Raw genomic sequence first — 12,879 nt, 5'->3', positions numbered from 1 at the left:
AGAAAAATAAAAATATTTATTAATTGAGTAGCCTGTACTTAGGTAGAAGGTAGTATTATTATTTAATACATACTGTTTTTTAAATTACTTTGTCCATAGATAAATTATTGTCTTTTAGATTTTTTGCCAATAAAGTATTGAATTTCAAATTGCTTATAAAAACATTTATGCAGGTCAAACTTTCGGGTAAACCTGTTCTTATGAAAGATAGATTATTTAGATATTCTAATTGAGATCTAGTTTTTATTATTAAAGCCACTTTGCCACTACTATTTTGATTTTAATGTTTCACGTGTAAAAAAGAAACCTATTTGAATATGATGGGAGCTAACATTATACTTCTAAATTACCTTATTTGCATTTCTTTTAGCCGGTAAGTATAATTTCAATATATTATCATTCTTGTTAAAACTTGTCATGCTTTAAATGTTATTATTTATATAAGTTGTGCAGTAGTTTTATTTCAAAACATTGAGTATAATTCACAATATCATTGTCCTTTCACAGCAATTAAGTTAACAGTTAGTAATAATAGGAATTCGGTTTTAATTCCAGTTAGATTATACTAACTAGACAATGTAAACTTTTTATATACATGAGGTTTTTATATAAGTTAACACTCTCACTTAATATGTGCATAGACAATGTCTATAGGCCTCTCATTAGGAAATGGAATAAGTAATTAGAGTAACGTTTTTATGAGACGGTTCTTCCGAAAATGATGATTTTACATCTGCATTGCGGGAATGACAGACCCCATAAGATCAACGACCGATCATCACCAGATAGTTCTGACGCACCCTAGACTCGTAAGCGACTAGTAAATAATATAAACAATGTCCAGTGACGAACACAATAACACAATCGTTCTATAATTAGGAAAAATGCGTATAATACTTACATCGATATGGCGATGTTCCGGCTGTCTAACTCCGATGAAGTCATTTTAACAGTCCTTTTTAATTCACTTTGGTATCTGCCACTAGAGAGCTATCATTAACAGCTGCGTTTTTTGCTTTCATCATCCAAATAATGGATTTTTTTGCACAAAAATATAAAATTGATCTCTTTCTTTAGCTGGCCTCAATGACAACTGTTACCCTGTATCGCCAGCTTACAAAATTAAAATAGTTAGACTGATGAAATAGTTTAGCCACTGTAAAATAGAAAAGGAACGAAAACATAAATAAATAATAATTACTTTAATTACAAATAAACTCGCGTTGATATGGATTAAATAACCACTGATGATTGTTTTAGTTCTTAAGGACTATACTCCATTTAAAGGTTATATAAGCACGATTGGGCTCTAAAACAAGATTTGGGAAAAACTATCCCAAATATTTCAGAAATCTTACAAATCTCTTACTTTATTTTAAAAGACAATGAAATGATCGTTTTTTCTTATTGCTTGCTCAATGACGTATTTTTTAACAATTTTCTTTTCTTAACTTAAAAGACCAGGCACACAAGTTGAACATTTTCTTCAATCCTAAACAAAAAAGATTTAAAAGATAGCTGTCACTTACCTCGATACGTTATAACGACGATATGTTACATATGTTATACACGTGAGGTTATTTTGAAATATTTGAGATGTGTTTCTTTTAAAATAACACGATAACTATAAATAAGACATGGCAGATGAAACTGCCTTTGATAAAAAGAAGTCGCACCGTGCCAAACAAGCCGGGCGCAAAGCTGAAAAGAAGAAAAACAAGACTAAACTCGACCAGTCTAACCTAAGTGCTCGACAGAGAAATCCTAAAGCCTTTGCTATCCAGTCTGCTGTACGAGCTGAGAGGCAGTTTCGACGACGAGAAGATGTTATCTCCAAAAAGCAGCACATCCCACAAGTTGACAAAACTCCACTGGAGCCTCCACCCATTGTTGTGGCGATTGTCGGTCCGCCTCGAGTCGGTAAAACCACACTGATCAATAACTTGATCAAGAGCTTTATTAAAACTAATGTGACGAGTACCAATGGTCCCATAACCATCGTAACATCAAAGAAGCGACGTATTACTCTGATAGAATGCAACAACGACGTCAATTCTATGATCGACATCGCTAAATGCGCCGATCTGGTGCTGCTGCTGTGTGACGCCAGCTTCGGCTTCGAGATGGAGATATTCGAGTTCCTCAACATATGCCAGGTGCATGGTATGCCCAAGATCATGGGTGTCCTCACACATCTGGACATGATAAAGAATGCTAAGACCTTAAAAACAACTAAGAAAACTTTAAAACACAGGTTTTGGACTGAAGTGTATTCGGGAGCTAAGTTGTTCTACTTGTCTGGCATTATTCATGGGGAGTACTTGAGGAATGAGATAAAGAACTTGTCTAGATTCATCTCGGTGATGAAGTTTAGGCCTCTGAGCTGGAGGATGACGCATGCCTATGTGCTGGCCGACAGACTGGAAGACATCACCAGTCAGGAGCTGATCAGGAAGGATGCCAAGGTGAACAGAGACGTGGTGCTGTACGGCTATGTGAGAGGAGTGCCACTGATGAAGGACTCTTCTGTTCATATTGCAGGTAAGATTTCATGAAACCGTATCACTTTATAAATGCCTATTCAGACCTAAGCGGTATTCGCTACCACCTGCAGCAGAGAAAACCCAGAGGGTATGCGATAATATTACTGTTCATGTTCGGGATGCATGCCACTGCTCCCTCGCGATATGTACTTGTACCCATAGGGGCAGTGAATATCGCTCAGGTTGCTCTAGCCGTGGTACTTGATACTAAATACCTAAGCGAAACCCGCGCGGTATGTACTTCTACCCACAGCAGCAGTGAATATCGCTCAGGTTTGAATAGGCCTTAAGTTCCAAGTGACAACTCTGAGTCTGTTAGTTATTTGGCGAGTAAGTTTGTCATAACTTGGATCTATAATTTTTTCCTATCTATACTTAATATTATAAAGAGGAAAACTTTAATTGTTTGGTTATAATGGATAAACTCAAAAACGACTGGGCCGATTTTAAATATTCTTTCACCATTAGAAACCTATATTATCTGCGAGTAACATAGGCTATATTTTATCCCACTGCGGGCAGTAGCTCCCACGGGACGCGGTCGAAACTGCAGGAAAAGGGCCAGTATTATTTATATTTTGCACAGCCTCTTTCTTATACAAGGGTGACTGGTTATGAAAATTATTAAGTGAGATCTCCATTATTTTTGCGGAGAAGCCCACAGGTTTTCATATTTATGTTTTTGGTTTGACTCACAATTTTAAACTCGAATATTTAACATTAGAATGCTAATGTTAGGAAAATAGTAGTAGTAGGTACATTAATATACCAAGAGTATAGTCGTGGTGGCCTAGTGGGTAAAGGACAGACTCTCAAGTATGAGGGCGCGGGTTCGATCCCAGGTCAGGCAAGTACCAATGCAACTTTTCTAAGTTTGTATGTACTTTCTAAGTATATCTTAGACACCATTGGCTGTGTTTCGGATGGCACGTTAAACTGTAGGTCCCGGCTGTCATTGAACATCCTTGGCAGTCGTTACGGGTAGCCAGAAGCCAGTAAGTCTGACACCAGTCTAACCAAGGGGTATCGGGTTGCCTGGGTAACTGGGTTGAGGAGGTCAGATAGGCAGTCGCTTCTTGTAAAGCACTGGTTCTCAGCTGAATCCGGTTAGACTGGAAGCCAACCCCAACATGATAGGGAAAAGGCTCGGAGGATGAGGTACATTATAGTTCGGCCATTCAGAGAATGCGTTCCTGACACGTCGCGATTGAACTGACGACGTAATAACATTCATTGATTATTGATATAATAATGTTGTTTTAATGCTCCTCAATTGTTAAAACGGTAAACAACCAGCAAAAATATTTTTATCGTAACTGCAACGCCATTGCAAAGTTACGTCGTCAGTTCAATCGCGACGTGTCAGGAACGCATTCTCTGAATGGCCGAACTATAATATACTAATTGAAATACTACTCCTGAAGGTAAATAATTTTATGTTATGTTTTCAGGTGTTGGAGATATGAAGATCAGTGAGCTATCCTTCCTACCAGATCCTTGCCCGCTCCCCAGCAGTGAGAAGAAGCGGCACCTCATGGAACGAGAGCGGCAGATATATGCACCTTTCTCTGGTGTTGGAGGAATTGTATATGACAAAGATGCAGTCTACATAGAGTTGCAAGGCTCTCACTCACACAAAAAAGAAGACGAGGAAACAAATGAAAAGAAAGCTCTCCTCAAAAATGTAGTGGAAACTAAGGAAACTGTTGATGAGCAAATGCAAGAATCTGGTTTCAAGTTGTTTAGTGGAGGTGCAGTCATTTACCCTGACATGATCAAAGATGATGAATATTTGCAACAGAATAAAAAAGCTGAATCAGATGAATCTGATTCTGATGATGAAGGCAATGACAGTGACTCTGATAATGACAGCGGAATAGATCAAAGTGAAAAAGAAGAGAGGACGAACAAGCTGCCTTGGGATAATAACTCGGAAGATGGTTCAGATGGAGAAGATGAGGATGAAGAAATGAGTGATGGTAATCAAAATAAACAAAAAGATGATTCAAGTGATGGAGAAGATAATAGTGAATCTGAAGAAGAACAAGATAGAGAAGATTTCGGAATGAAATGGAAAGAGAAGTTGGGTGAGAAAGCCACTGAAGCTTATCTAGAACGACAAAAGACCTCTAAAAACATCATGAAGCTTGTATATGGTGACTTTGAAATTGGAAATAAAACCAAAAATAAGGACAAAGATGAAGATTCGGAAGAAGAAGAAGATGAAGAGCTTGGTGGTCTTTTCAAAAAGGTGACAGACACACAAAAGAAAAAGCATAAAGAAAAGGAAAGGTTAGATCTAGATGAGTGTTCTTTCTTCTATGCTTTAAGTAAACCGAATCTTAGAGACTGGACAAGTGAAGCAAATAAACAGTATTTGATCAACAATTTCGTAACTGGTAAGAGATCAGCTGATGAAGATGCTTCAGAACTCTTAAAATTAGATGATGCCAGTGATGGCGATGACGAAGAACTTTATGGTGATTTTGAAGATTTAGAAACTGGAGAGAAACACAAGGCAGAAGACAATAAAGATGAGCAGACCACAGAAACTGGTACCAAACGAAAGGCAGAGCTTACCAAGTCTGAGATATTAGACAAAAAGATGAAACTAAAAGCTAAATTCGATTCAGAATATGACAATCCTGATGATCACAGGATTAAAGGAGATCACTCTTATTATGAAAGCTTGAAAGCAGAAGCTTTGAAGCAATCTGAACTAAACAAATCAGTGTTTGAGAATTTGGATAATGGACTGAGGGTTGAAGTTGAAGGTTTCAGACCAGGGTTGTATGTTAGAATGTTATTCAAGAACATGCCATCAGAGTTCGTAACTAACTTCGACTCTAGCTACCCAATACTTATTGGTGCTCTCAATATGGCTGAGCAAAACATAGGTTTTGTGTCATGCAAAGTTAAGAAGCACAGGTGGTATAAGAAAATACTGAAAACCAATGATCCTCTCATCATTTCGCTGGGTTGGCGACGTTTTCAAACATTACCTATTTACTCTAAAATAGAGGATGATTTAAAATGCAGGTATTTGAAATACACCCCTGAACATGTCACATGTAACATGCACTTCTATGGCCCCATAACGCCACAAAACACAGGTTTCTTAGCTTTGCAAAGTGTAAATAACAATCCAAATGATATCAAACAAGTAGGATTTAGAATAGCTGCAACAGGAAGTGTGAACGAAATCAACAAATCCACTCAAATTGTTAAGAAATTAAAATTAGTTGGAACACCATTGAAAATATACAAGAAGACAGCTTTCATCAAGGATATGTTCACGACTACTTTAGAAGTGGCGAAGTTTGAAGGAGCTAGAGTGAAAACAGTATCGGGTATCAGAGGTCAGATAAAGAAAGCTCTCAACAAGCCAGAAGGCGCTTTTCGAGCTACTTTTGAAGACAAAATTCTGATGAGTGATATCGTATTCTGTCGCACCTGGTTCAAAGTTGACGTCACCAAGTTCTATGCTCCCGTCGTTAATCTATTACTGCCTGCTGGAACCAAGAACGCGTGGCAGGGAATGAAGACTAAGGGTCAACTGAAGAGAGAGCAAAACATCAAAAACGAGGCTAACAAAGACTCGATGTATACTGAAGTGAATAGGGCTCCTAAAGTTTTCAAGCCGTTAGTGATACCTAAGAATCTACAGAAAGGTTTGCCATACAGATTTAAACCTAAGGAAAAGTCGACAATTCTGTCTGGGGTGAATCCTAAAGACCAGTTGAAGAATAGAATAGCTGTTATTAAGAATCCGCAAGAACAGAAGGTTTCGAACGTTATGAAGATGTTGAAGACTAACTATGAGAAGAAGAAAGAGGTACAGAAGGAAGCCACGGCGCAAAGACTTCAGAAACATAAGAAACAACTAGAGGAAGAGGAATGGAGGAAACTCAAACGACAGAAGGAATTGAAGAAGAAAATATGTAGACATTTAAGTAAAATTGGTAATAAAAAGAAACCTCAGATGTAAATATTGTTATGGAGTTATTTTTATAACGTGTTCTTAGGTTAAATAAACAATTAAATGCAAGCATTTATTTCATTTCAAATAAGCCTGTAAAAGCTTATACATTCTTCTTTCATACATTTAACGAATGGGGAAAAGGAACAGGGGTTAGATATAAAGTAAAACAAATCATTGTATCGTGTAAATTGTATTTACCTCTTATCATTATGCACAACGTATGCCGTCATCGCACTTTTGATAAACGTTTTTACAAACGTACAGATTACACATTAGTACAGATTACATTGGTCAAAATAAACATTGTCTAGTTAACAATTTCGTTATGACATCAAAACAATGGCCGTTAGAAGGGTTCTCCTGTAACGATATACCGATTATCTAGTCGAGGGCCAAAGCGATCATATAACACGGAAAGCGTTGGAATGTAACGCGCGGTGACGAGACGCAACCCGCGCGCTTCGATACTATCCCGTCACTATAACAAGCTATGCACACACAGGCCAAATTATATACATATCCAATTGATTTCCACTAATAAACATATTTTACATTAACTCCTTAACGTGAAGGTAACTTTATTCTTTGGTAGCGCGAGCCACTGGGACTTAAAATCTTGGAAAAATATTGATTTGTTTTTGTTCGATAGGGGTCCGATCGTGCGTCATCGGAGTTGGAATGTGAGTAAATTATTCTAGTTATTGTTCGGTCGCGTCCGTTCCAAACCGGCGGTTACTTGGCACTTGTGGAGGTCGCGCGATGCACACGCGGACTACTGGCAACACTCATCGCTACACGTGTCCGGCGCCGGGCGTTTGTAACATTAGATATGTAACTTCTATTAACAATACAACAACACCTACTGTACTTATATGTACGAAATCTCAGTGGACAATAGTCGTCCACTAGAAGTGATCGGCGTGACTGCCAATCGTTAAATGATAAAGAAAGTTCATAGATCAACGTAAACAGATAGTTTAGTGTAACAAGGCACGTTACAGACTCGCACCGAACGTTACAAACCGCCGGACGCGGCCGGACACGGCGAGGAACCGGACGATAGACTTGTCTACGCTAACTGCAGGGAACATATAAAAGTGTACGATTACAAAGGGACCGCACAGCGGCCATGACACATCGGCTATACTACGTCATCCAAACCACTTTATACAAAACTCGATTAGCTACGTCGAAAAGCTATAAGTACACTAACAGTTAACTAAATAACCATCTCGCATGTTGCATTGTATACAAACTTTATGTAGCTAATATATATTTATTTATATTTTGATAATGAAACGATGATGTGTACGTATGATATTGAGTCAGGCTTTATTGACGAGACGTCAGATACACCGGACTATTGGAGTACGAAACGCATTTTCCACACTTTTAGTACACGCGAATTTCGAGCCTTGAATTAATTTATTAATATTCAGAGCTAATTTACACTCAACGGAATAAGTCTAGTGACTTTTTCATTTTGGATAAATTACAACACCAAAACCGTCTATAGTTCCGTACTCCAATATCCGGCTACAATACCTTATCAGGTCTGCAACGCGTTGCCTACCCGCCGCAGTGCTAGCTCAGTGTGTGACTCACGACCGCTCCTAGCCAGGGGGAGACATACCGACAACATCGCACGGAGTTTTATTCCGTATTGTTCACGATATTAGTGTCAATACCGAAGTTTTAAGAGTTATTTCTAATATTTGATAGTTTTTTTTGAGGCATTTAATATAATTTATCAGTTATATTTTAAGTGAATTTTAGTTTTATATAACTTTTAAAGTATGTTTTGTGTAGCCTGGCTAGGGAGATATAGACAAGAGTGAGAACGCAGCCGCGATACGTCCGCCACGCGTTCCGCTCCGCACGTGTCACCAATACAAAGTAGATACCATTCACATTTTCAATTTATTTATGAAAAATTTTAAAAATGCACCGCGCCATACGTTGCGAGACGTGACAGTTAATGAGCAACATGCTGAAGATAAACGCGAATGTTAAGTTATATATTTCACATCTGGCAACATTTGACGCCGGGTACAAACTTACTCCGAGAAGTATATATCCAAATTTTATCTACGATTAAAAATTAATTAATTTTATAAAAAAATCACACCGGTGGCGCCGTCTGTCACCTAAGTTTATTAATACTGTTACTCGATAACTATACATAGCTGAGGCCTACCGCCGCGCCGACCGACAGTCGCTGCAGCCCTAACACAAACCATACTGAGGTAATTTTTATAATAAACCGGTATATTTAATACATTTCCTATAATAACTTAATAAATAATAAAATCTAGTTAATAAATAAGCGGTTATCATTACAAAGTAATAATACAATAAAAATCCTTTCAGTTTTGAACACATCTTAGCTAAATATTGCTATTACACCTACAGTCGATAGAAATTATATATAAACGATAATATTTACAATATATTTGCTACAGGTTAAAAAGATTCACTTTTTAAACTAAAATCGCTTTAGCTGTACAATTCATTAAGTTTTATTTCATTATCTATTGAAGTCGCCGCGGGGTGTGACACTGACGAGCTTTACAATAAAAAGGATCATTCTCTAAATTGTATTTTATTTTAATAAAAAATAAACACATAGTGGCAGTATTGCCAATTTAGTAGTGAGCGTGGTATAAACGCCAATTACAGGACAACGTTCCATCATTATTCTCAAAAGTCAGTTCACACCACACGACGACAGAAAATAAAACTACAACATTCATGTTATTCGCGGAGCAACCCTACTCGTCACTTCACAAGGTTGCCACACTTCAGGATATTTGTAAAACGCTTAACAAAAATATACCTAGCTAAGTTTCAGCTGATCTAGTAGCGAGTTAATAAAATAGAAGATTACAAAACAATGTAGTAACACTTTACATAAGACTAGTATCGTGCGACATTGGAGGCACACATTCAACTACATAAAGCTATGTATATACACACCTCAGGGAGGCACTTGGTACACGGGGCACACTCGCTGTCACACACTACTGACTACACTTGTCATACATATTGTAACCTTAGTGATTGTAGTTCAATAGTGTGACACAGAGAGTGAATTTTGTTCCAACTGTTGAGTCAGCTAAACCCTTTATGATACACTTGAAAGTTATACCATATTGATTTACATTGACATACAAAATCCAATACACTTTAGGAACATATGCATGTCTTTTATAAGTCATGATTTCATTCTAAAAGACCAATATATTAAACTTTTGCTAACCAAAAACACACTGAGACAAGAATCCCTATTCCCTTTTCTAACAATTTTGTCTAGGATCCTTATTTTCTTCTTTTATAACTACTGCGTCAAGGATCCCCACTTTCCCCTTTTATACGTAGTCTTTCAAGTGTATCGTCAAAGTGTTAAGCTGACAGATTTCAGTTGGAACACAGGGAATTAGGCGACGTCTTCACACGTCGACCAGCAATACAGTAATCTCTCACAACACAGTAACTTTACGAGTAGCGGTCGAACACATGCAGTTTGCAAACTAATACCGAATTTATTAGATTTAAGCGAACAATAATAAACAGAAAAATAACAAGGGTAAAAGAGGAAATGTATCTACTGTAAGTAGATGAAATAAAATTGTACTTTATCTAATTTATACGCAAATGTAAGACAGTTTAAGAAAAGTCATTGAAATATTTAAGTAGTCCACCAGTACATTTGCAAACTGTACAGCCGACGATATACAAATGTATATTAGTTAAAATATAACTAATATTTGGCATCAGAGTATGTCAATGTTTATTTTGCGTGTACCGTGTTTTTAACGTTTAAATAAAATGGCGAAGATTGTCGGGCTCCTGGACTATAACTGTTGTAATCATAGTCCAAGAGACGGACGTAATAAACTATTGCGATATAAGGCTATTTGTTTAAATATTTTGTATAGGCGCCTGTGGTTGTACTCACGTCTAAAATGACACCTAAAAACATAGCCTAAAGGTCCATTGTCGTTTGTCTAGCTATGATTACAACCACAGAACAACCGACATTGCTTGTAACAAGTATACTGTTCCTCTAAGTGAATACTTTAAGGCGAATAATACTTACATTAGTACACAAAACACGATACAACGCGCCATTACTACACATTTGTATCAAGTTACAATTAATAAATATCAGATTACACATTAAGTACATAGTCTACAGATTTCAGAGCACTTTGTAGTTTATAGAGAAGCCTTAGCTACTGTATACTTCAATATACACATTATGGAGAATATTATTGTATCAACAACTTACCTATGATAGCATTTTATAGTACTTTGGTAGATATCGTGGCGACGGTTGGACTCGCGGGTATACTGTTAAGAAGCTGTAGTGAAATATTTACATTATAAACACGAATGGAGAAGCGTATTACTATAAAATGCCGCCATATAGAACATTATAGTCGGGCGCGTAGACTAGCGAGGTTCGGAAGTGAACAGAGCTTTGTACCAAATAAATAGTGTACTAAGTTAACGTATGACTATACGCGGGCGAGCCGCTCGTCAGCCGGCCGCTACTGCGGGTACCACGTGGCCTGGAAAATAAAAAACTTGTTTTATAATTTACTGTAAGTGATGCGGGATTCAACATTTTTAAAGATACCATTGACTAGCTGGCAATTTTTCATCATCATCATACGAGTGCTATATAATTAAATCGGTCGCTATGTAACATCTTCTTCTAGTAACATTTTTCAGCTCGAGGTAGCAGAGTTGCATATAGTTCTCAATGAACTATGTCTCTGCTGTACCAGCGAGCCGTATCATATTTCGGACTTCAGTTCGTGGATTCAGTTTGTGTATATTTTGGACTAGTGTATTGATTATTTTCATACACTATGTGAAGAAAAGGTGTAGAGTACAGCTTAGCCTCTCATACTAGGTGTGAAGAATAAAATTTAACGAAGAATTAAACTTATGGATAGCGTAATCAGTCCCCTAGTTGAGCGTGTGGTGTCAGGAGGCGGCGTGGTCGTGCACGCGGGCGGCGCGTGCCGCATATAGCAGTGTATATAGTTACCTAGTTGAGCGTGTGGTGTCAGGAGGCGGCGTGGTCGTGCACGCGGGCGGCGCGTGCCGCATATAGCAGTGTATATAGTTACCTAGTTGAGCGTGTGGTGTCAGGAGGCGGCGTGGTCGTGCACGCGGGCGGCGCGTGCCGCATATAGCAGTGTATATAGTTACCTAGTTGAGCGTGTGGTGTCAGGAGGCGGCGTGGTCGTGCACGCGGGCGGCGCGTGCCGCATATAGCAGTGTATATAGTTACCTAGTTGAGCGTGTGGTGTCAGGAGGCGGCGTGGTCGTGCACGCGGGCGGCGCGTGCCGCATATAGCAGTGTATATAGTTACCTAGTTGAGCGTGTGGTGTCAGGAGGCGGCGTGGTCGTGCACGCGGGCGGCGCGTGCCGCATATAGCAGTGTATATAGTTACCTAGTTGAGCGTGTGGTGTCAGGAGGCGGCGTGGTCGTGCACGCGGGCGGCGCGTGCCGCATATAGCAGTGTATATAGTTACCTAGTTGAGCGTGTGGTGTCAGGAGGCGGCGTGGTCGTGCACGCGGGCGGCGCGTGCCGCATATAGCAGTGTATATAGTTACCTAGTTGAGCGTGTGGTGTCAGGAGGCGGCGTGGTCGTGCACGCGGGCGGCGCGTGCCGCATATAGCAGTGTATATAGTTACCTAGTTGAGCGTGTGGTGTCAGGAGGCGGCGTGGTCGTGCACGCGGGCGGCGCGTGCCGCATATAGCAGTGTATATAGTTACCTAGTTGAGCGTGTGGTGTCAGGAGGCGGCGTGGTCGTGCACGCGGGCGGCGCGTGCCGCATATAGCAGTGTATATAGTTACCTAGTTGAGCGTGTGGTGTCAGGAGGCGGCGTGGTCGTGCACGCGGGCGGCGCGTGCCGCATATAGCAGTGTATATAGTTACCTAGTTGAGCGTGTGGTGTCAGGAGGCGGCGTGGTCGTGCACGCGGGCGGCGCGTGCCGCATATAGCAGTGTATATAGTTACCTAGTTGAGCGTGTGGTGTCAGGAGGCGGCGTGGTCGTGCACGCGGGCGGCGCGTGCCGCATATAGCAGTGTATATAGTTACCTAGTTGAGCGTGTGGTGTCAGGAGGCGGCGTGGTCGTGCACGCGGGCGGCGCGTGCCGCATATAGCAGTGTATATAGTTACCTAGTTGAGCGTGTGGTGTCAGGAGGCGGCGTGGTCGTGCACGCGGGCGGCGCGTGCCGCATATAGCAGTGTATATAGTTACCTAGTTGAGCGTGTGGTGTCAGGAGGCGGCGTGGTCGTGCACGCGGGCGGCGCGTGCCGCATATA

General features: G+C 39.9%; 3 protein-coding genes across 9 annotated transcripts in view; 1 reads left to right on the top strand and 2 right to left on the bottom strand.

Moving 5' to 3' along the window:
• Window positions 1-1,103, bottom strand: part of LOC124633730 (protein Aster-B-like) — a 33,959-nt gene extending 32,856 nt beyond the window's left edge. For both annotated transcript variants that reach the window (XM_047169043.1, XM_047169045.1), the window contains exon 1: window positions 902-1,103. In XM_047169043.1, the coding sequence (XP_047024999.1) occupies window positions 902-945 (44 nt within the window). In that variant the 5' untranslated portion in view covers window positions 946-1,103. The remainder of the gene's footprint in view (window positions 1-901) is intronic.
• A 427-nt stretch (window positions 1,104-1,530) lies between these two features.
• Window positions 1,531-6,591, top strand: LOC124633844 (ribosome biogenesis protein BMS1 homolog). Its single transcript, XM_047169202.1, has 2 exons — window positions 1,531-2,541; window positions 3,995-6,591. The coding sequence occupies exons 1-2, from the start codon at window positions 1,638-1,640 to the stop codon at window positions 6,529-6,531; spliced, it is 3,441 nt and encodes a 1,146-aa protein (XP_047025158.1). The 5' UTR covers window positions 1,531-1,637; the 3' UTR covers window positions 6,532-6,591.
• Window positions 6,592-6,699: 108 nt separating this feature from the next.
• The window catches only part of LOC124633845 (liprin-alpha-1), a 139,136-nt gene continuing 132,956 nt past the window's right edge, over window positions 6,700-12,879 (bottom strand). For all 6 annotated transcript variants that reach the window (XM_047169206.1, XM_047169205.1, XM_047169208.1 and 3 more), the window contains one exon: window positions 6,700-11,099. The gene's annotated coding sequence lies outside the window, so the exon portion shown is untranslated. The remainder of the gene's footprint in view (window positions 11,100-12,879) is intronic.

The sequence above is a fragment of the Helicoverpa zea genome, chromosome 10 (genome assembly GCF_022581195.2).
Source record: "Helicoverpa zea isolate HzStark_Cry1AcR chromosome 10, ilHelZeax1.1, whole genome shotgun sequence".
Taxonomy (NCBI): Eukaryota; Metazoa; Arthropoda; class Insecta; order Lepidoptera; family Noctuidae; genus Helicoverpa; species Helicoverpa zea.
Note: the sequence above shows the minus strand (reverse complement) of the source record. Positions and strands in the feature narration are given on the sequence as shown.

Bases quoted from the DNA above. Each gene is read 5' to 3' on its own strand.
- LOC124633844 (XM_047169202.1), top strand. From the start codon at position 1,638: ATGGCAGATGAAACTGCCTTTGATAAAAAGAAGTCGCACCGTGCCAAA. The intron at 2,542-3,994 runs GTAAGATTTCAT...TTATGTTTTCAG, and splicing joins CTCTTCTGTTCATATTGCAG to GTGTTGGAGATATGAAGATC.